The 21,004-nt window shown below is 43.6% G+C and overlaps 1 protein-coding gene across 5 annotated transcripts in view; it reads left to right on the top strand.

The window, feature by feature from the left end:
• Positions 1-21,004, top strand: part of Rbp6 (RNA-binding protein 6) — a 620,601-nt gene that overhangs the window by 386,876 nt on the left and 212,721 nt on the right. For all 5 annotated transcript variants that reach the window (XM_034315147.2, XM_076692564.1, XM_034315148.2 and 2 more), the window contains one exon: positions 3,965-4,006. In XM_034315147.2, coding sequence (XP_034171038.1) covers positions 3,965-4,006 — 42 coding nt within the window. The remainder of the gene's footprint in view (positions 1-3,964; positions 4,007-21,004) is intronic.

Here is a 21,004-nt window from a genome sequence, read left to right as displayed (position 1 = left end):
TCCGGTCGCCTAGGGAGCCGAGCAGGGTTGAACGGGAGAACGCGATGGAAACGGTGTCACGGATTACTTTTCCAAATGTGGCCGCCACGAGGTTGAGCTTCCTCAAGTATCATAGAATCATCCAGCGCGCCGTCGGGGATAGCTGGCTCTTCCAATTTCCACTCGTGCCAACCAGATTGAATTTCTATCGTCTACGTTCCCGTGCCTCCTCTCGATCCTTGGCGGCGGCCGATCATTTCTCGCGATATCCGGTAACTGGGTTATGTTTGCGAGAATCGCTCCGAGCCTCTCGATTTTTCTCCGTAATGCCCACCACCATTCTCTCTCGACTCCTATCCCACAGGATCTCCGACTTTGTCCCGTTCGTTGCGATACGGCCGGGCCGGAACCGTGCCGGCAACGAATCGAATAACCCCGAACGTCGAGGGTAATCTCGTTGATCGACTGGCCGAGCCCGATTCACTGTCCACCTGACAAATTTCAATCGCAACGTCGTATCTTCCGGGGTTATTGCACGTTACTACAGGGATTGATTGTGTTTCGTATGATACAGAGGGAACGCTGAGGTGTTCTGACGTCGATTCATCGGCATTCGGTGATGTTCGATACGGTACGCTTTGATTACAATCGATCAAGTTTTTATTCACCTTTTGTTTGTACTGGAAAATATGTTATTTTTATATGTCAGATTAGTATTGGGAAATTAATAATAGAACAGTTAAAAATTAAAAGTTAAAAATTAATAGCTATGTAATTATCATGGATAGAGAGTGTGTTAATTTGAATCTTCTTCTTAAAATATTCAAGAAATTGAGAATTATCAATTTAACCGCTAAGTAACGCTACTTTTAGTCGTCGAAGAATCTCTACCCTGAAATTAACCATATTCCTCAGAAAACTGCTAATTTTATCCAAAGCTAGACCAGTCGTACGAACTTGTCGCCGTAACTTGCTCCGGAGGGGCCGATACCGAAGTTCCCGTACGAAACTCGCTACTCCTCTTCCTCTTTTCCTTCAACCACGTCCTCTTCGTCCCTGTTCTTCCACGAGTCGCGAGGAGAAGAAGCGCGGCACGATGAAAACCCGAAATACTTTCACTCCACCCTCGTCGCGTCGTTGTAGCTGTCGACGTCGGGCCGCTTGACGTGCTCCAGGGCGTTCGGGGGCGTGCGAGCGACCGGTGTGAACTTCGCCGTAGGGGATTATGCAAACGGGGTGGTTCGTGGGAGCAGAGAAGAGGGACGGAGAGAACACCGGGGATGGCGGCGGGTTTTCTTGCTTGCCATTACCACGTTCGTGGCTTCCTCTCGCGTTTCGTTTTCTCCTGCCTATCGTAAGAGGAGGCTGAAGTTCCGAGTATCGCGTGATCTTTTTAAGGAAATCGTTCTACGGAAAGGGGATGAGGTAAGGGATCATCTCCAGAGAAACGACGGAATAAGTATTTTGGGGAATGAAAAGAATTTGTGGAATTTGATAGTAGTTGACTGAAAATTCATGATGTGCTATATCTGCTAAATTTTTAATATTATGTAATTTTCTTTTAATGAATTTCCAAAACAGAAGAATATTTTCTATTGTTTAAAACTGTACGTCTTTTCAAAACGAGGAATTAACACATCACTTAAAATGTAAACGAGCGGTGATGGGTTATTAACTTTTCAACGCCTTTCAGTATTAATTAAGATGCCTTTTGAACAACTGTTTCCTTGAATTTGGCAGGAGAACATCGAAACGTTAATTATCTCTCAGGAAGCGAAATATTCCTTTGAACCCGTACACGGAACACTCTCGTCTGTAGTTGTGTCTGCACGTTTCATTTATCATGGCTCATTGTCAGTGTGAAAGATGAAGCGTCTTTTAACGCTTCGGATTATCTGGAAGACATTCATCTTAATTACGGCACCGCGTTACTACGTCGAAAGGATTTGTAATGAAAACCGCTGATTATTCGATACAGCAGGGACGACCACCATCACAGCCAGCTGAATAGATTTCACGAATAACGTGTACAGAATGGCTGGATTTCGTGGCAATTGATCCTGATCGGTGGTTATGAAAAATTGAAACCGAACCGATCCAACATGAAAGCAAGATTATCATAAATCATCTTCCCATGACGGAGGATTAACGGTGCATTTGTATTTTTCTAAAGTATCCATGAAATGGAAAATTTCAAATAGCTAGAGTGAGACTTGAAAGCACCGTCAAATTATAAGAAAATAAAGCAACGCTGCATGGTTATTAATGTGTGATTTCCAGGAATAAAATGGAATTTTAATATGTTAAGTGCCGCAATAAAAATGCACTATAATTTTAATTATTCAGAGCAAAAAAATTTGAAGTTGATTATTTATTGTACAGTAAAAATTGAGTGCATCCTCGACTGAATCCTTGAAACACGAACAAATAAAGTCAGTTGTCCTCGATGCCAGGGGGTAACCTAGGAATGACAATGATAAAAAAAGAATGACGCTGTAAAGACAAAAAAGTTGACCTACTTTTGGAAATGCGACGAGAAATTCAATTCTGATAAAAAGTCGCCGAATCAGCGTCCTCGACAGTCGGTCGGAAATTAAATGCTTAATGTATGCCTCAAACTGCTATTGGAGATATATTTAAGCGACGGTATCTTCAATGGCATCTAAAAGTACAAAATGCATCTCATTTTAAACGAGTAGCCAAGAAAATATATATTATGTATAAATTGAAATGTACATATTTTAAGAGTTAATGAAATTTCCTATAAATGAAGGGAATTCATATTAAATCATTTTAACTTCGAGGAAGTTGAAGGAATTTATTAAGATACTTCTTTAAAACCATTTTTACAAATAAATAAAATTAATGTTAAATATCAGAAATATTTGTTATTTAAATGGAACGAATACTTTTACAATCTACAAAAAGCTTGAGAAATTCTCCATTTCTTCATAAGATATGCTTGAAATTTATTCAATCACCAATGAAAACACCTAAACATCCTCCGTGCGATTTGCAAATTCTCCACTCTCAGTTCTCCTTGCCTTCCGTAACTAAACCTGAAAATACTCTCGAATGGTATTATTATTCGAAGCACCGTGGAACTATCGTGTTCACGGTGTTGTACGCCGAGAAAATATGCAAGCCGTTCTGACACGGGTTAGAGCTATTCGAGTTCTCAAAGATTCGGCTGCTTTAGCCGAGCGAAGCCCGAACTTCTCAAATGGCTGCTCGACCAAACGACTCTTCTGCGATCACGTACGTTCTCGCGTAGCTTCACGCACGTAAGTTCGAGGGAAGGCCACGAGGGAAGCCGGAACATGCATTCGAGCGGCTCGATTTCGTGGTGAAAATTTACGTCGTGGCTGCACAGGGAATTCCATGGCTTCGCGGCACCGTATCCCTTCGTCTACGGGATGGGTTTTTGCTTTTTAGCCACGTGGAGCGTAAGGTGCGGTTACATTCGACCTGCTTGCTCGTCCCTTTGGGCGAACGTAGAAAACGGAGAATAGGGGTGAGAGAGTCGAGAGTTTGGTTCGGTCGAACGGTACCTGTACCGGTTAGATCCCTTTTGCAACCCCTTCGCAGCACTATTCACGGTATTCAGCCACCTACTTTTTATTACTCGGTAATTAATTGTAATGGGTGTTCACTGTTACTTCTTCTCAGGATTTCCTCCTTCTCCTTTGTATTTTATTGTACGGTGCTTGTTTCCATGTTTCTAGATCCAGAATGCTCTCGTAAGATTTAGAATATTTGATTATTTTTTAAATTAAATTGATTTTATAATAATGCAATTTATTTTAGCCGTGTCGTTATTTAGTTATGAGTAATTGACATAGCTCTGAAATAATGATAGAAATCTTAAGTTTGATTTTAATCATGTACATTACACAATTTTTAATGTTTCAAAGAATATCACTTAAATTTTAGATTATAAATATTAATACATCAATTTTAAGATAAATTTTTCATTTTGTTACAGATCGACCCGAAGGTAGCGTTTCCCAGGAGAACACACCCAAAGGTAAGAACTATTCTCCAGTTAACAGAGCAAAGACAGCGAATCCACGAAAGACGACAATCGTCACGCTCGAACCATCCCCTGATCTCCTCCGTTCCTTTCACGCATGAGGAAGTCCTTTGGTCGAACAGTCAGGTGCTAAAAGATAAGCCAGACTGCGGACAGGAAGTAGCTAAGGGGTAGACGCGAGCTTTGAAAGTCGACTAACGAAAGAAGGGGGGTAGAAAAGGGGTTTGTACGGTGAAAAAGAAATGGAACGGAGTGGGAGAAGGATCGCGTTCTGAAGAGGGAATAATAAAGAGCCCTCTCCGGTTCTCGTAATAAGAGCAATTAGATGTAATTCATTTCGAAACCCGGAATTATTTTCTTCTCGGTCTAACGGGCCGTTAGTCACGGCCGAAACTGCTCGCCGTGAAACTCTGAAGCGTACACGGTCCGGTTCGAACGAGGATGGAACGATATCAAAAGGGAAAGAGGCAGAGTGCAACGCACACATTTAGGAAGGTTCGAGCGTAGCGGACGGTCCTGTGTATGCGTGTGTATTCGCGCGTAACTAGGAGAAGGGCGAGAGGAGAGGCGAGAGAAATTTGCGCGGCTTAATAATATAAATGCCGGGCACACGAATTACTGGCGAGTGACTGAATTGCGCTAATTTTAATTGTACCCTTTCCCTTCTTCCGTCTTTCCTGGCTCCAAACCACCCTTTCGTCTCCACTCGATCTCTCGTCTGTCGAACCTCGTACCATCGTTTTTTCTTTTTTTTTTATTCCTACCGACTTTTTTCAACCCTCTCGCCAATGCGCTCGTCTCGTCGCGGCGACGTTTCTGCATTTTTTTCAGTGAAAAGAGAGCGCGCGATCCCGCGACCACCGCCGACTTCAATTTTATTTCATTTCGCCGTCAAATGCCGGAAACGCATAAATTATCTGTTGAACGGGAAATCACGATTCAGCACAGCTGCCGGTAATCACGTATCTGGCGTATTAACGAGCCGCACGTTCGATCGGCCGGATTGCATCGATGAAAATTTTGTTATTTCTGTTGCAAAGGCTCGTCTATCCAGTCCCCCCACTTCAATTCCTGCTATTATACGATCAGCGGGGAAGGGTGTTGGAAATTTACTCTCGTTCCACGGTATTGGAATCTTTGAAAGAGGCTTGTTTACGCGGAATGGGTTTACGGACGACGGACAATATTAGTTGGATTTGTAGTCGATTGATTATTTCATTCGCGTTGCGAGATATTTTATTGAAATTTCGACGTTTAACGCGCGCATATTTTTCTACTTTGACGAACTTTAACACAGTGAATATCACGTTAAAAATTGTACTAAAATATGTCGTATCGTAGTTACGAGAGTTAGTACCTAGTATTTCCAGCTTTAATTACTGTTTTCATCCTTTGATACAGAACCTCTCCTTTGTCAAAAAGTGGACGTTAAATAATTTTTCTACTACTGCATTAAATTCAACTTTTCTAAAAATCGTTGCTGAAGAAAACAAGGTACAGCGATGCTAATCGCCGTTAAGCAACTCGCTCGCGAATATCAACGCCACAATAGGAAAAAGTTGCCATGGCCAGCTACGAAAAGAACGTTTGGCGTATTCGAAATAAAATAACGAGCATTAATCGCGAAACGGGGACAACATATTTCGCTCGAACTCTCGGGGCAGCTGGAACGGGCGGTGCAATTTTCATAAAATCGTGACGGTACCGGCCTCAACCCCTCTTCGTTCCTCTTCGTACCGCCCTTCTCGTTCGCCACGGACCTCGTTCGAAAAAGTAATACGAATGTACGCGTTCCGTTTCGAGTTTGGGAGCACTGCCAGCGACTGCTCTGAGCGGTGCGCTCACGATACGATACTGCCACGTCTGGCGCGATAACTCCGCGCTATAATAGATGTCATCGTATAGCCATTCTTAAGAAAACTCCTTTTATTTCGATTGTGGAATCACATATACGCTCGATGAGGACGTAAACGTGCCGCGATGATAGTCCCTGCCAAACAAACAGTCATCCATTTATTAAAAAACGATTCATAATTGGGCTTCTGTACTTAAGCCTTTGACGGCTGAGTAATTATAATTTCTCTTTTTAATTTATTTTTTCATTCCTTTTTTCCATTATTTAATTATATCATTATAATACGATAACATACAGTGTGTAATTAGTAATATGCACTGATAACTTTTATTTGATTTCACCTGACGTATATGTGCGTCTATAGCAGTCAAAGGGTTGAGATGGTTGTTATTTATAACAAAATTATTTTAAAATTTCACTGGATGTAAATAACCATGTCTAAATGAACATAATTGGCAGGAACACTCCTCTTTTAATTATTCAATTAGAATAATGATTTTTCCTTTATAAATCATGAATGTATAGTGATAATATAATTTTAATCATACAATTCACGACACTTGGAGGAAAGTTAAAGTACAACTGCTAAATGTTAACACGTGCTCGAGCCAGTGTTCTAATTCTCGTCCTGTTGTTCCGGCCGTGATATTACTCACCCCTAATTTCTCAACGAAGCCAGAAATTTCGCGTCAAAAGTTCGTCAACCCTCCCAAAACGCATGTTAAGCCCGATGAACTTTACGGAGAAAATGGCTGCGCCGCAAAGTTCATTGAAATGTCACCGAGTGTCTCTGCGCTAGAGCCCGTCGTAACAACCTCCTCGAGACCGCGTGCCGGAAGCGCTTTGTTACCGCACTTCCGGGCTAGCGGAAATGGCGCAATGCGCTTCCGACATGGCGGAAAAGTAGCGACAGTCATTACCGAGTCCTCCAGGAACGCCTTAACGTCCTCTTTCTCATCGGTTAGATTCCTTTTGTATTTCTCTTTTCGCCTATTGTCTGAACCGTTGAATGTACACTGTTGTCACGTGAGCGAGAGAGACGCGTATAGGTAACCAAAGAAATGAGAATTGCACGAGGAACAATGAAATATTGTCTTTAATTAACCTTCGAATTATCCTCGCCATAGTTACCAGTTCAAGTAACAATTATATTTTCAAGTAGTAGCGACACGTTATTAGTCAGACATGGAGGTTCAAAATGAGATTTCTCCTTATTTAATAGAATGCTACTATAAATTTCCATATATAGTATAGTTAATTCATAGCGTAGTTAAAAAAAGGAACTTGAGAAATGATAACATAAACGATGACGAACACATCCCCTGCGTCTACAGTGGATTCGCCGTGAATGTTGCACCCCCTTAACCAAGGCCAACGTCGGTCCGTGGTAGTATCAGCAGCGCCGGAATAATATCCACTTGTTACTGAGTAGCGATACGCCCGTATAGAGAGACAAGCGTGTACGTGGGACATTATTCAGAGCGGTGCTACCTCGAAAACGTGGGGCGTCGAGAGTAGAGAAAGAGAGAGAGAGAGAAAGAGAAAGGGGGAGAGTGATAGAGCAGGATAGAGATAGATGTGGAAAAGGATCAAGGTTTGAGAGAATCACGGGACAAGAGTGAGAGAGAGGAAAAGGGAGAATGGGTAAGTGAAGGAAAGCCGAGAAAGAGAGAATAGAAGGGAGAAAGAGAGCTGTAGCACGTCTCGCGTAACGAGCTGCCGGCTCCCCAGGGTGTTCAGCTCCTCCACGTACACCCCTCTCTGTTCGTCTCCTCGTCTAGTATCATCTCCACCTCTGTGCCCTTGCAACCACCCACGTACTTTCTTTCAGCGCAGTCGTTTTGTTTCCTTCGTCGAGTGAGAGATACCCAACTAGTCGACTGGTCGTTGCCGTTCATGGTGTATCGACGCCGATCCCTCGCGGATCCACGGTTACCATTCTTTTTCCTTTTTTTCTTCTTTTTTTTCAAGATCGAGGTAGGGTTCATCAGTTCGTTCGTTTTCTTTTACGTCAGTTTATATGCCTTTATTATATAGATAGGCGAGCTAGATATACACGGATCGAATATTCTACAAGGTCTTGTTTTCTCCTCTCGCAACGTCAGTACTCTCGAGTTTCTCGCGAGCCTGCATGTATAAACAGCTGGCCGTTTCTCGAGATTCACTGGAGGCCAGATCTCGAGGTCAAAGCGTAAAAGGTTTGTAAGGATCGCTGAGAATCACGCGACAGCGGCAAGCTGTCCCGAAAGACCAATTTGTGATTCCGAGTAGAGCAAGGACCACGTCTACGCTTACCATCCTTTGGGTACTTTTGGCTCCCATTACCTTTCTTGGTGGGCGGGTCAAAAGAGACCTGTTACATTCATCTTTCGGGACTAAATACGCTCGCTGGCAAACTCCCTGGCCGGCATTAGAGCCGAAATCCCATGCATTTTATACGCGGCGAGGTCATTCAAAGCGACGGCTCGTTACTTATACCGGCTGTGTACTCTAGAACACCCCCTCCCTTAACGGTTCATCCGTGGCACCCTTGTGGACACAGTCCAACCCTGAGGACCTTCGCAACCTTCCTCTGAAACATCAACCTCTATCTTCTTCCGTCCTGCTGTCTAACGTGTCCACTTTCTCTTCAACGGCTAGTAGCCTTCCGGCTGTATGTAGCAAGAGCTCGGAAAAGGGGTCGGATCGGACTGGGGTTGGGTATGTTTGCGCGTCGTAAGTGGCGTCCAGTGTCTGTACAACGTTCCGCGTCCCTGAAGGTTTCTACAGCCGGAGTCAGGGATCATACACGCCATTTGGTGACAGATACCGCAAGATCCGAGTGCATTTATGGCTGCCAACTTACGGGACGGGTAGAAGGTAACGGAGAGCCGTAGGTGTAATGTTATCGTTTGCTAGAAAAATACCGCGTTCCGTGCTGCACCGAGAAAGGGTGTAAAAGTGACGATAAAGGTGATGCTCCTTATCGTTACACGCCTTCGATGGTATCGTTACAGTTTCATCGGGAACTGACGAACGTTGTTAAAGTTCTTCGCCCGACAAGAACATCATCGAGTGTTATTTTCTAGTAACGAAAACGTTTTCAACCAGATACTCAAACATGTATCTCGCTTTGATCAGAGACACTTAACAGCGTCGCCGGACTCGTAGATATGAGAAGTTCAGTAGCTCCGGTTTTCAAAAGCTACGAACCGATAATCTCTCTTTTATCCCGGTCCATTCTGACTGGAGAGGGTCGATCGTTTCAAGGCCCCAGATTGAAATTCGTAGCTCGACTGAGCGCAAAGCACTTTAATGCGCCTCCACCCTACCCTGCCTCTTCTCTGCCTTTCCCCCTATCATGCGGATTTCGAGGTGATCAGTTTTATTGCCCTACTCCGTCCCCACTGTTCTTTTTCCTCGACTTATATAGCCATCTCTGGAAAACCTCTCTCGAATGTACTTACAGTGTCACTGTATTTTATATAACGCATCAAGCGTTTCGTTTAAAATATCATAGTAAATAGCAAATTTATCAGACATCCCAACTATGCACGCGCCAGTGTTATTTACCAGGAGGGGTAGTAATAACCAACAAATTTTCCGAATTCCTCGCACCCTCGGCTTCGCTGTTTCGACTCATTGGCACCGAAATTGCGGAAAAGCGAGCGGATGAAAGACGCGGCATTCGGCTATCGCTGTTCATACCAGGTATCGCTCGATTAACCGTTGCCCAAACATCCCCGCCGTAAAACGGTCGGGTACGAGTGACGATCCGACCCGTTGTTCGAGTAAATGTACCCTCCTCGGACAACCGAACGAATCGTCGTGTTAATCTTTGACAGAAGTTTTCAGAGCATCGCCGATGGCTCGGTGGAGTATCGTTTGACCGGGAATCACAGTGCGACTGCCACCTGTCGCTACCGACAGTAGTTTCTCGGTCCGGGTAGAGACAGAAGCTTCAGATATGTTGTGTCGCATTGAGATAAGCTAAGCTCTCGCGTGATGGAGCAGCCCGTAAACTCGGCGAGCCACGCCATGATGCCACCGAAATGGCTGCTGGATAATGTATTGGTGTACGTGATGCTCGCCAAACCCGTTGCTCCACGTACTCGTGGCATCGAGACGCTCACACGTAGACGCGTAAGCGTATGTAGGTGGGATAGGCAAACGCTCGCACCACTTTTACGCTTCCCTCGTCGCCTCGGTATACTCGTTTCTGCTCTATCACGAATTCTCGCAAGTTCACGTAAGCCCCGTCTCATCGTTTCATCGTTTTCCCCCCTTTGCTGAAGAGAGCCAGCTATCTTCGTAGCGATACTTCACTTGCTGGATACACCTGGATGTGGTTCGGTGAAACGAGCCCCCATCATGCTTCCGTCGTGTAACGTGCTCACCAGATTTTTCGGTGTCGTTCGCGCGTCTCGCCTTTGTTTCGGCAACGTCATTAAAAGCGTTATTTTACGCTCGACTCGAGCCGTGCCACGGCTCGTTCGACGCTCGGCACTAAACCACAAGTATCTGCTTTCGTGCCCTGCATGACGCGCAAAAATTGGTTTAGCGTTTAGGGGTGGAGGAGAGATGTTTTGTATAAGGGAATATGAAAATTCTCTGTGGAGGACGAAACAAAAATCACAACTATTTTTTCTTAAATATATGTTCTTTATTTTTTATATTGTACATATAAGTGATAGATTTTGGTTCAGAGAAATCAATATATGAATTATTCGATTTCGGATTTGGCAGTCGAAATGCCACTTCATATCTGTGTTTTCCTTTTTAAAACACGAACTATTGCTTGGTGTTCATTTTATCTTCTTTCATAAGAAATTAAACAGCCACTCTGACCTGGAATACACATTTATTCTTATTTAAACCAAGGTTGATAACAGTAATTACCGTAGGTAAATGAGCGATCCATTATTCTTAAATCCGCTCAGGGTCATCCTGCATTTTCCCCAACCCTTGAATACGACTTCGTATTTATGTACAGCGCAGCTATTCGAATGAAAGTTCAAAGTTTAGCAGGAAGGGAAAAGTGGCTCGTAAAAACATCGTTCCATTTAAACCGCTCTATTAGCATCGACGTCAGAAATCCGTTTACGTGCCGGCCGAAAAATACGGCCTACCATAGCGAAATCATTTTTCATCGGGCGTAATTGCAACTTTATCGGAACGCTCGGTTCTGTGCGTGCAACTTCTCGAGCGTCGACGTTTCAGATTCGATGATTTATGATCGGTCGCGACACAAGTATTCGAGGCGCCCCGAGTTCGGAACCCGGCGAGAATGAAAATCTTCGGAAAATTCAGATAACAGAGAAGATAGAGAAACGAGGGTTAGTTCTTACCCTCTCGAACTTAAGCCGGGATTTTAAAAGCGAGCATCCGATATAGATCACTTTCCCGTGCACAGAGGCGGCGTTCTACGAAGAAAACAAATTACACCGCGTTTAATGGACACCTCATGAATATTCAAAAAGTACGCTGCTCTGTACCTGTTGAACGCCCCAACCTTATTTATTCCCTTATTCTTTTAATTCTTCCACTAGCGTTTCGTCGCCACGATTTAACGCCGTTTCCCGTTCCCGTTCTCGTTGCCCGTGGCTTGGCGTGTTGATCGAGCGCAATAAATACCGCGCCGAGGAAACGTGTACGTTCCAGCGTCGACTGCGGGTCTAATATGCTTAATAGCTCCTGCTTGAATGACGACTCGGTGATAGGAGGGTGGCGTGGACGAACGGCGTGGCATAGCGGTGCATCGTGAACGAAGCTGGAAACAATGTGACACTGCACACAGGTTCGCGAGCGCGCGCGCTTCATCCAAGCGAGCCCGGTCGACTCAAAAAGCTTTTCATTTTTTGCCTAGCACGCTTTTTATCATCGCATTGAATCGACGTGTAGAGAAAAAGGGGGCGGAGGCAGAGAAACGGAACCGAGAGTGTGCGTGTGCCTCTCTACCCTTTCGTCGACTTCCACCCACGCCTCGCCTCGCAACCCCCCCTTCGTTTCCTCTCTTTCTCTTTCCCTCTGTGCGTTACCGACGCGTGTCTCGGCGTTGCATCACGGTGAATGGGTCTGGTAATTGCACGCTTAATATTTCAGGGCTTTCTCCGTGTAAGCATGTGAAAAAAAAAAGTCCGCAATTTAGACCTGTGAAGCGAGTCCAGGCACCCTCCCCCGCCTTGCCGTTCCGCCTTTTCACCGCGATATCTTTCTTTCTTCGCCGGTGTTTGCGATGCACTGACGAAAGTAGCAAAGCGGAAACTCGTTCCTCTAGCGCGCACGCCGGCTTTATCCTGTCGCTCTCTTCAGTCTTACTTTTCCTTTGCCGCCGCCCTCCGCGCACCGTTCTACATCCCTTTCCGGGAAAGCTAAACTTTCGGTACTGTGTCCGCACGATTTTTCGCCAGCCTCGGCATCTTGTCGAGAGAAGGATAAAGGAGACGAAGAACAGCAGGAATATATATGTCTAGCTGAGTATGCGTGATTTTATTGAAAATCAAACGTTAAGGATACAGTGAAATTCTAAAATTAATAAAAACTAAAATCTACAACAAATCTATCACTTTCAAAATGAAATTCTCAAACTCGATACAGCAACGTCCTATGACTATAGGTATTTAAAATCTTGGCCAGTTTCAATCTGAAATCCAAAAAAGGGATTTTAGCAAAGTAGCTCTAAAATAGCGCGTAAGGTGGCTGCGATGGAAGGAAAACGACTGTTCTAAGGTTGAAACCGTGCAGCGTTGCTGTCGCCCTGATAAGGGACAAAGGGTGTCCTAATGCGAGTCTCCCGACAAAGCGCCATTTCGGGTTCTCTCGTTCGGATCGGATCGCGCGACAAAGGCCGTCGTGATCTCAATCACAAATTGACAATAAAAAATGTCCAATTAACCCGAGGAGCTCGGTGGATAGAATCGACTCGAATTGACTCGACTCGCCCCCTCCCTTGTGCCATCAGACGTCTTTTCACCGCAATGAGGGATCCAGAGAGAGAGAGAGAGAGAGAGAGAGAGAGAGAAAGGGAGGACGAAGAGCTCGCGTGAAGTTGGAAGCAATCGAGAAGGTTTAATCCCACTCGATTGCGTTCCCCGCCCGGTAACTTTGGTTCTTCGCCGCCTTCTTCACCCTCGCCCTTCATCCCCTACCTTCAGCGAGCCACTTTTCCCTTTTGCTACAGCCAACGACGTCCCGGTATGAAACTGTGTGCGCTCTTGCGCACGCACCGGTTCCCCGCGCATCTTCATCTACTCTTACCTTACCATCGCGGATGTGTAAAAGAGAAGAGTTCTTCTTTTATTCACCGCTATCTTCGTGCATTCCCGTAGTGGTCGTATAGAATCTCGAATCTGAGAGTGCAAGCCACACACACGCGCATACTTAGAATTGTCTGTCGACGGTCACAAAAAGTGCTGTCTAGGATACAGAGAAGCTGTATCGGTATTGGTGGCGGCGGTGTTCAAGCCGTCGTGGGGGGGGTGGTGAGACTGCCTCGTAAATATTCTACGGCCAATTTCCCGTTGTACGCGAACACAACGGTTCCCTGGCCGAGCGAATCGCAAGCAAGGGGCCACGAAAGTCAAGACACCGTCGAAGATATTTTTCACCTCGCCCCGACCGAGGTCGGGGATTTCCGTCTATCCATTGTCGATGAATTCCTATGGGTTCGATGAGACGTTTCTCTCCTTTTTTTCATTCCTTCTCTATTTTTGTTTTATTCCTTTCCTTTCTTCCGTACCCTCGACTAGACTGTTTGAAATCGAATTCGCCCGTCGCAAATCGACGCCTCAACTTGCAAAGAAATTACGAGGGATCTAACGCTGCGAGAAGTTGTTCTCGCTGCCGAGCTGGTCGCATTTCGTCGGTGAATAATAATTTTCCTAACATGCAATTTCTTGACGCTTCGCGCATCGACTCTTTAGACACAGTCTGTTCCTAGCTGCAGTACGCTCTTTTAATAGCGTCATGCTGAACCCAGTTTCCAGCACGTGTTACCGGTATATATTATAATTTAGTTAAAATATCCAGACGATTAGATTTCGCTATGAATTGACATGACTGAATTAAAATCTCGAGTAAGCATAATTCTTTCGGTTTTAATTCTCTCAAACTTTCAAGCATTTACCGCATTTATTTATATTTTGCGGTTGAACGTTCTCGTTCTAAAAATAATTGCTAATTGACACTCGGACTATTTATTTCTGTGCAATTAAATCGATCGACTGTTTCATCATTACCGAAGAGTGGAGCAACGAGACACGTTGTTCGTTCGGCGAGCAAGGAAATTCCTGTCGTCGGCCGCGCGCAGGCGAATTAATCGCAAACGAATTTATCTTTGACGCTCCGGGTTAAACTAAAACGCCCAGATATTACGGGGAAGTAAGCTCGTTAGAGGGTTTACAGCATCACCGGTGCCTCGACCGACTACCCCTTTCCCTTGCTGTATTTCTCGCGTAGGTGGTAGTAGCTTGCGGTCTGGTAACCGCAGTCTCTACTGCGCTGTCGGTTGCGGATACCTCGGCTTCGTGTGCAACCTCGCGTCTATTTTGTGCAAAGGGCTTTCAAAAACCGCGACTGCCGAACCGTACCGACTCCCCAAGAACAGACGCCAACGTTACAGCGTGCCAGAGGCCTCTCTAAAGCACCGTCGAATACACTTTGCCGGGCCCGTTTTCGATGAAGCTTGAAATCTACTCTTCAACCATACGGCTACGCTAATCTCCTGCGTCGCGTCCAGATAACTCGTTCCAATTTAACATCGTTCGTTGTTCCTGAAATTTTTGCGGCGATTCCCTTGTTACACCAAAAATTAACATATTCGTCATTAGTGTAGTCAATTGAAAATTCGTTCATCATAGATCGCTTCCTATTTTATTGACACTTTTAATAAAGCTAGAAGATCTGGCCCGATCCAAAAAGAAATTTTATTTTATGTTTTATAACATATAACAAACAAGGATGTCCTGAAGATGGTTATTCAATTGACGATAACAATAATGAAGCTCGACAGTGCACCGGTACGTTACACTAATAATTACAGTGAAATTACAGGGACCCTAAATCCGAATTACTCTGTGTCAGGCGGACACACGTGTATTCAAGACGATACAGGAACGTGCCAGTTGCGTAACGACTATACACGCGCACCGACTGCACGTATAATCTCGAATTAATTATTCACTTAGATAACGTCGATCGATACGTCATATTAATCACAACAGCGCGACTGACGTGGTTAATATTAATCAGCAGTCTAGAAAGGGTCTACGGGGAGGGCGTGGTGCACGCGGCGCGGAAGGACTGCCACGAAGGGATAGACGCACGTATATCCACAGATTCTAATTACTGATTAGAGAGGGTAAGCAGCGAAAAGGTGCACGACCGTACGCGCTTCTCGATAACGAAATTCATATCCTATCGTTTCGATCCAATTTTCAAAATCTTGAAGCTCCTTTCAGCGGTAACGATTCATAATAGATATTCTAAGAAAAATTCCAAGCACAAATTGATTTATTGTTAATTTTCTATCTCACTCTTAAATAAGCACTTTGTCGTGCTAACTACATGCTTGTTTCTAACAGTGAATATAATGATAGCTTTTATCCATCCCCAGTGACCGTCGTGCAAATATCGTACTACAAAATGCTAATCGTTCTTTGCCGGAGCGCTTTACAGTCAAAAGGTTAATTCGCTTTTCGGTTGTTTTATATAGTACAGTAATTAAATTTTTCTTTGTATTATAAATCCTTGAAGAAAGGAATTATGTAGGGTGTTTTAAAGTAGACACCTGCTTTCAGTGTGAGTTTTGGAAATTTTATTAAAGAAGATTATCAATCTTAACAAGCTTTTTAGGAACACATTTTCAAGAGCCCGAAAGCTATCAAAAATATACAAAAGAAAAAACAATTATGTTCAGCAATTATAGGAGAAAATTCCTTTAAAGTCCTCGACATAACTTCTGTAACCAGGTTAGAAAATATTCACCGTGACATTCCGAAACGACCGATTCATCGTACGCGATGATTGTCGGGTTGGGTGTAAAGCAGGGCGGCAGGATTCTACAAGGGTGGTCGTTCGCAAGGCTCCCGAGGAATGACCATTATGTCCGAGGAGCGTGGCGGCAGCTCGTTCAGCTTCGCACGGACGGCCGCCTAACCTGGCTAGCCAGTTAAAACACGTGTTCGTTCGCTGGCATAATGGCGGCAATAATTTCTCGGCTGTGAAATAAATTCCCCAATAATAATTCTCTCCTTGCGCCGCCGTATGTAGCTAACGTACCTAACCGGCCACGATTTATCATTCCCATGTTCACGCTTCGCCCACCGAATGCCACCCCCTAGCGCCTTCCGTTTCCGGCTTTCCTCTACCGGCCACCTCTGCTGTCCTCCCGTAATGTGTGACTCAAGTCAGAATTTCTTTCACTTTTTCCTGCTTTGTACATTTAATCTGACTTGAGGATACAATTTAATACAATTGAATTATAACTTCATAATTTTTAATAAATATTTTCTAAAATAGTTGTTCCGTTATTCTATTATTTGTGTATGGTATCAGTTACTGTCGCATAGTGAAATAAATGAGGAAGAAAGTTTTGAATTTACGATTTTCTAGTTCACAGTAGGAGCCAGGAACGAAGGGCTAGATAAAAGAAGTTGCAGAACTAAGGTAAAAGGAGGGGGATCGTCTGATAAGACGGAATCGTTGATTTATGGGCAGCCAATTCATAATTTGCAAGTCAAATGGATGAATAAAACAACGTGGAACGGTATCGACGAAACACGAGCGTCCGAATATGAAAAAATGATCGATGGTTCGTCAAAATTTCGCCGCGGTACGCGCTACATAGATTCCATGGCTCCCCGTCGCGCTTGGAATTGCTATCCCATTCTATTTCGTTTCGTTCACAGCGGCTCCCGTTTCCGTTTCGCTCCGTGCCTCCGCCACACCATCTCGCCTGGCAGCGAATTAAGCTGCTTTATAAAAATGTAAAAGGATTCACAGGCGAGCCGTTTTCGAGGCAGCGACGGTAGGCGTGGGTGGAAAACGAGCCGAGGAAGGAAAAAGGGAGAGAAAACCGGGAGGCAGAGAGAGAGAGAGAAAGTAAAACGGGGTCTCAACTGGTACGGCGAAGCTAGGGAATCGCAAATGCGATTGGGAGTTTCATTGTTTCCGAGAGAAGGAAGAAAGCCGTGAGACTTCGGTACGAGGAGAAATTTTAAGTCGGTAAATGGTTGGAGAAACGAGAACGTGAAGAAAAGTAAAGTTTTTTTAAACATAAATCGAAATGTTCTTTTTTTTATTATTGTAGGTTGTGGAAGGGGCAATCATTCTTTGTGCAATTATTTATGAACAACGCTTTGTATGCAATGACTTTTGTAGTATTTTTGAGATAGATTAGTATGTACGTTTATTTGATAAAAGCTCTGATAATTTGCATTGAAATTCATAATGGTAGATTATAGAAGTGTAGAAATGGTAGATACGCATTTATTGTAATATATGGTCTTGCTGAATGCAACGTCGTTTTGATAAGACGTTCATGTGTAGAATAGACTCAGAACTGCTATGTCGGGTTTCAAAGCAGTAGCTTCTCGCTCACATCGGTTAAAATGATAGTGACAGTAGTCGCAGAATTGCAAAAGTTGAAAATATGGGACACACGATCGTGTGAAAAGTTTTCTTTCATACTGATTTTCGAGGCAGGTAGAACTTTCCAAAATGAATAACAGCATTTGTTACGAATCAGGAAGTTAGAGTTGTATTTTCGCGTGAATAGAAAGACAGCTTTATCGCTTTCGCTTGAGAAATATTAGGCTGTAATTGATTGTACATCCTGCAGATGCGTATCGTGATGTATGAGTACGATTGGAAGCGTAATTAAGTTTGTCCTTCGGGATAGCGATCTGTCATCTGATAATCGAATGTTTTTTGTAAAGGGACAGGGTAAATTAAGCTGAGACTTGAGCGATGGAAAAGCGTGTATTTAATTTCAACAAATGTGCCGATGTTTCATATATTATTTCCTTTGTGATATATTGTCTCCTTCTAAATTATTATTCAATTAGTAGAATGTCACTCAAGTGTCACTTTCAGCTCAACACAAGACAGATCTGATACTAGATCTTGAATGATCCCGTATCTGCCATCTGAGTATCCGCTATCTTGAATCTCATCAGCAACCAAATAAGCCAAATAAACGAAACGAACCCTCTTCATCTCGCATCCCCCAAAGTTCCCTCTATTTGCAATTCCCAATCGAGTCGTCACGTGATATAAAATTTGTTACCTTTTTATACATTAGAAACACCTTCGAGCTTACACGTATCAAGAGAAACAACAAGGTCTATTTTTGAGCCAGTGATCGAACTACATTAAGTATTCATTCATGATTTCTTTCGGTGGACTGATGGAATCGATTCAAGGTACGCGTCCAAAATAGTAAGATTTCGATCCCGAGGCATTAATTGAGCGGATATCCTGTATTTCCCAATGGAATGCTGTGCCCTCCGCCTTAAATCTCCGGTTCGGTTTCAGACTGATACAAATGGAAAGAGAATAGTGGATCAGAGAGGCGAAGGAGGGTGTTAAACTTGCATGTACGGTATAATATATAGGGTTGGGCCACGAATACAGGGATAAAAGAGAAGTGGTAATAGAATGTGCATGTAATAACCGAAGGAAATATACGCTGTATAAGGTCTAAAAGAAGGAAGAAATAACTGGAGGTATGCGGAATTGCGGGAAAAGAAAATTTTTCTTTCCGCAGAAGTTTCGCCACTCTACGCGGGCGTGAATGCTCGTTCGCGCAAATTTCCTGGGTTTGCTTGCCGCGACAGCCTTGTTTTTGTTTTATTTTCAACTAGACACTCCTCTGACGAGTTGTAACGAGATTCTTTGTAGCGCGAAAAATCTGTATCCCTGTTGCGAAATAATATTTGAAAACGGCATTGATAGCAATGCTTTGAAGTTCGTTGCGAGAAAATTAATCCTTTGTTTATTTGTAAAAATACATGTGTTTGCTTTCTGTGGATATTGCTTTACTTTGTAAAGCAACGGGATTCGTGTTTTCAATAATTGAATAGCTAATCGAAATTTTTTTTAATTGATCAAATGAACAATTCATTTTTTAATCGCGGTGGAGTTTAACAATGAAAACAGGCTAAATTACTGTCAATAATCAGATAAAAAGTCGCACTCGTTTACTTGAACACCAAAGCAAAGAAAAAAGAAGGCAACGTCTCGAGGAGACCACTGTCTAATTGAATCGGAAATGTTTGACCGGATAATGCTGAGCAACGTCCAAATCCGTTCGCTCCAGGGTGTCGGCTACAGAAATTGGGACGCATTTTGTCTGCGGGACACCGCAATTAACTGTCTGGGATTTCGCGCGAGCTCGTACGACGAGGACAGTTCGTGTGAAACGTCAGCTGCATCTCTGGACACCTCTGCCGTCGCGTCACGGTCAAAATCTGTGAGATACGAGATGAACGTTACCTGATTCCTTAAAAAATCAGTGTATAGAATCAACGGAATCTATGAATCCACGATAAAGATGTGGGTTTATATTTGACGGGAATAAAACTGACGAAAGCGGTTGGATTATCGCGTAGCTAGAACTTTTTGACAACGCAGAAACGTAAGAATGTTTCGCGTAAACGATCCTAAGGGTAAGTCCGACAGATAAAGCCTGGATGTCCAGAGGCGATCAGTCAGTCAGTGTGACTCGGGTTATATTATATTAAAGTAATAAACCGGCTAATAAAAGGAGCCAGATCCCTGGATGTTCGTTGGTTTTACGATCGGCCGTATGGCATCCTATATCGCGCACTTACAGTCACCCTCTGCCAATCATAACTGAGCACATTGGTCACACGTATGCTCGCGAATGGTTATTTTTTTCATTCGATCGTGCTCAGAACGCATTATGATCTGGAATCATCGTTAGACACCGAGGTACTTTCTTGATCACGATGATGTGTCTAATAAAAATCGTGAAAAATAGTCTGGCAGTGAAAAAAATCAGTATTTATTTTTCATTTTAAATTATTAATTTCTTGTTCATTTTTATATACGATGTCGAGCAAAGTTGGAAATGATGTTACAGGAGATTGTAGTAGTAATTTTCAAAATATTAATTTCGACCAAGAAGAATAATGCAAAGTCTTCCTGTACGAAGTGTTTGCCTCTGCGAGTGCCAGCTTAACGTTTCAAAAGGAAACGATTAGATATAAGGATAGCGTCGTCGATGTATCAGTACGAAAGGGCTCTCTAGGCAAATGCACAGATTGGTTCCGATGTTGATTGAAGTGTAACGCAGATAACTCGAATCGTGGCCAGCGGAGCGCTGAATGCACTTGCACGGATAGAGAGATTAGCAAAGGACGTAATGGAGTTCCGGGGACTCAAAAACGATCACGCTTCGTTGAAGCATCCGTCACCGAACAGCCCTAGCTATTCTACCGGTCACGTGCTCGTGTAATTCCTGATATAACGTCGTACGTGATTCATATCTGGACGGTAGTCTCGTCTTTGTTTACATAATGCGACCATTCCTGGAGGCCAGCCAACTGTGCCCGTCCATGATAATCGTCACAGTGAATTTAGTCAAAACGGTGTTGCTTGATAAGAGCGGCAAGATGAATCGATGTCAGGATGAAGTAGGGCTTTCCTTGTTCTTGTGTTCAATGGTACGACAAGAATTTCTTGGCGAAATATTTCAGAGCTTCTTTACATACATTTAGCCAAAAAAATATTAGGCATAAACCTTGGATATTCGGCAAATTTTGTGCAAAATTATAGAAAATTTCGTGAAATTTGTATATTTTGCTAAAATTCGAATATATCTCATCCATTGACATTGATTCCTAAAGATTGTGGATGTTTTTCGTATTCTGTCCCCGTGTTATTAATTACCTCTTGAAAAATTGAAATAATTAAAAACGGTACGATTCGAAGGTGCTCGGAACGGATGACAAGATGAGTCGAGGCTTTCGCAGATGTCGTGGCAAAGTAGAAGATTCCGACGACGTATACATCGCGCAGTGTTATGGCAATCTAAGTTGGCATGTTTAGTCAGCTCGAATAAGGCGCGCGCGTAGCGGGTCTGATAGCTGGCTGAGTCAACATTCACGTATTTGCTGTGGCATCGCTGCGAAGCC

Source organism: Osmia lignaria, chromosome 15 (assembly GCF_051020975.1).
Source record: "Osmia lignaria lignaria isolate PbOS001 chromosome 15, iyOsmLign1, whole genome shotgun sequence".
In the NCBI taxonomy this organism is placed as follows: domain Eukaryota; kingdom Metazoa; phylum Arthropoda; class Insecta; order Hymenoptera; family Megachilidae; genus Osmia; species Osmia lignaria.
This window is presented reverse-complemented; position numbering and strand designations above follow the sequence as displayed.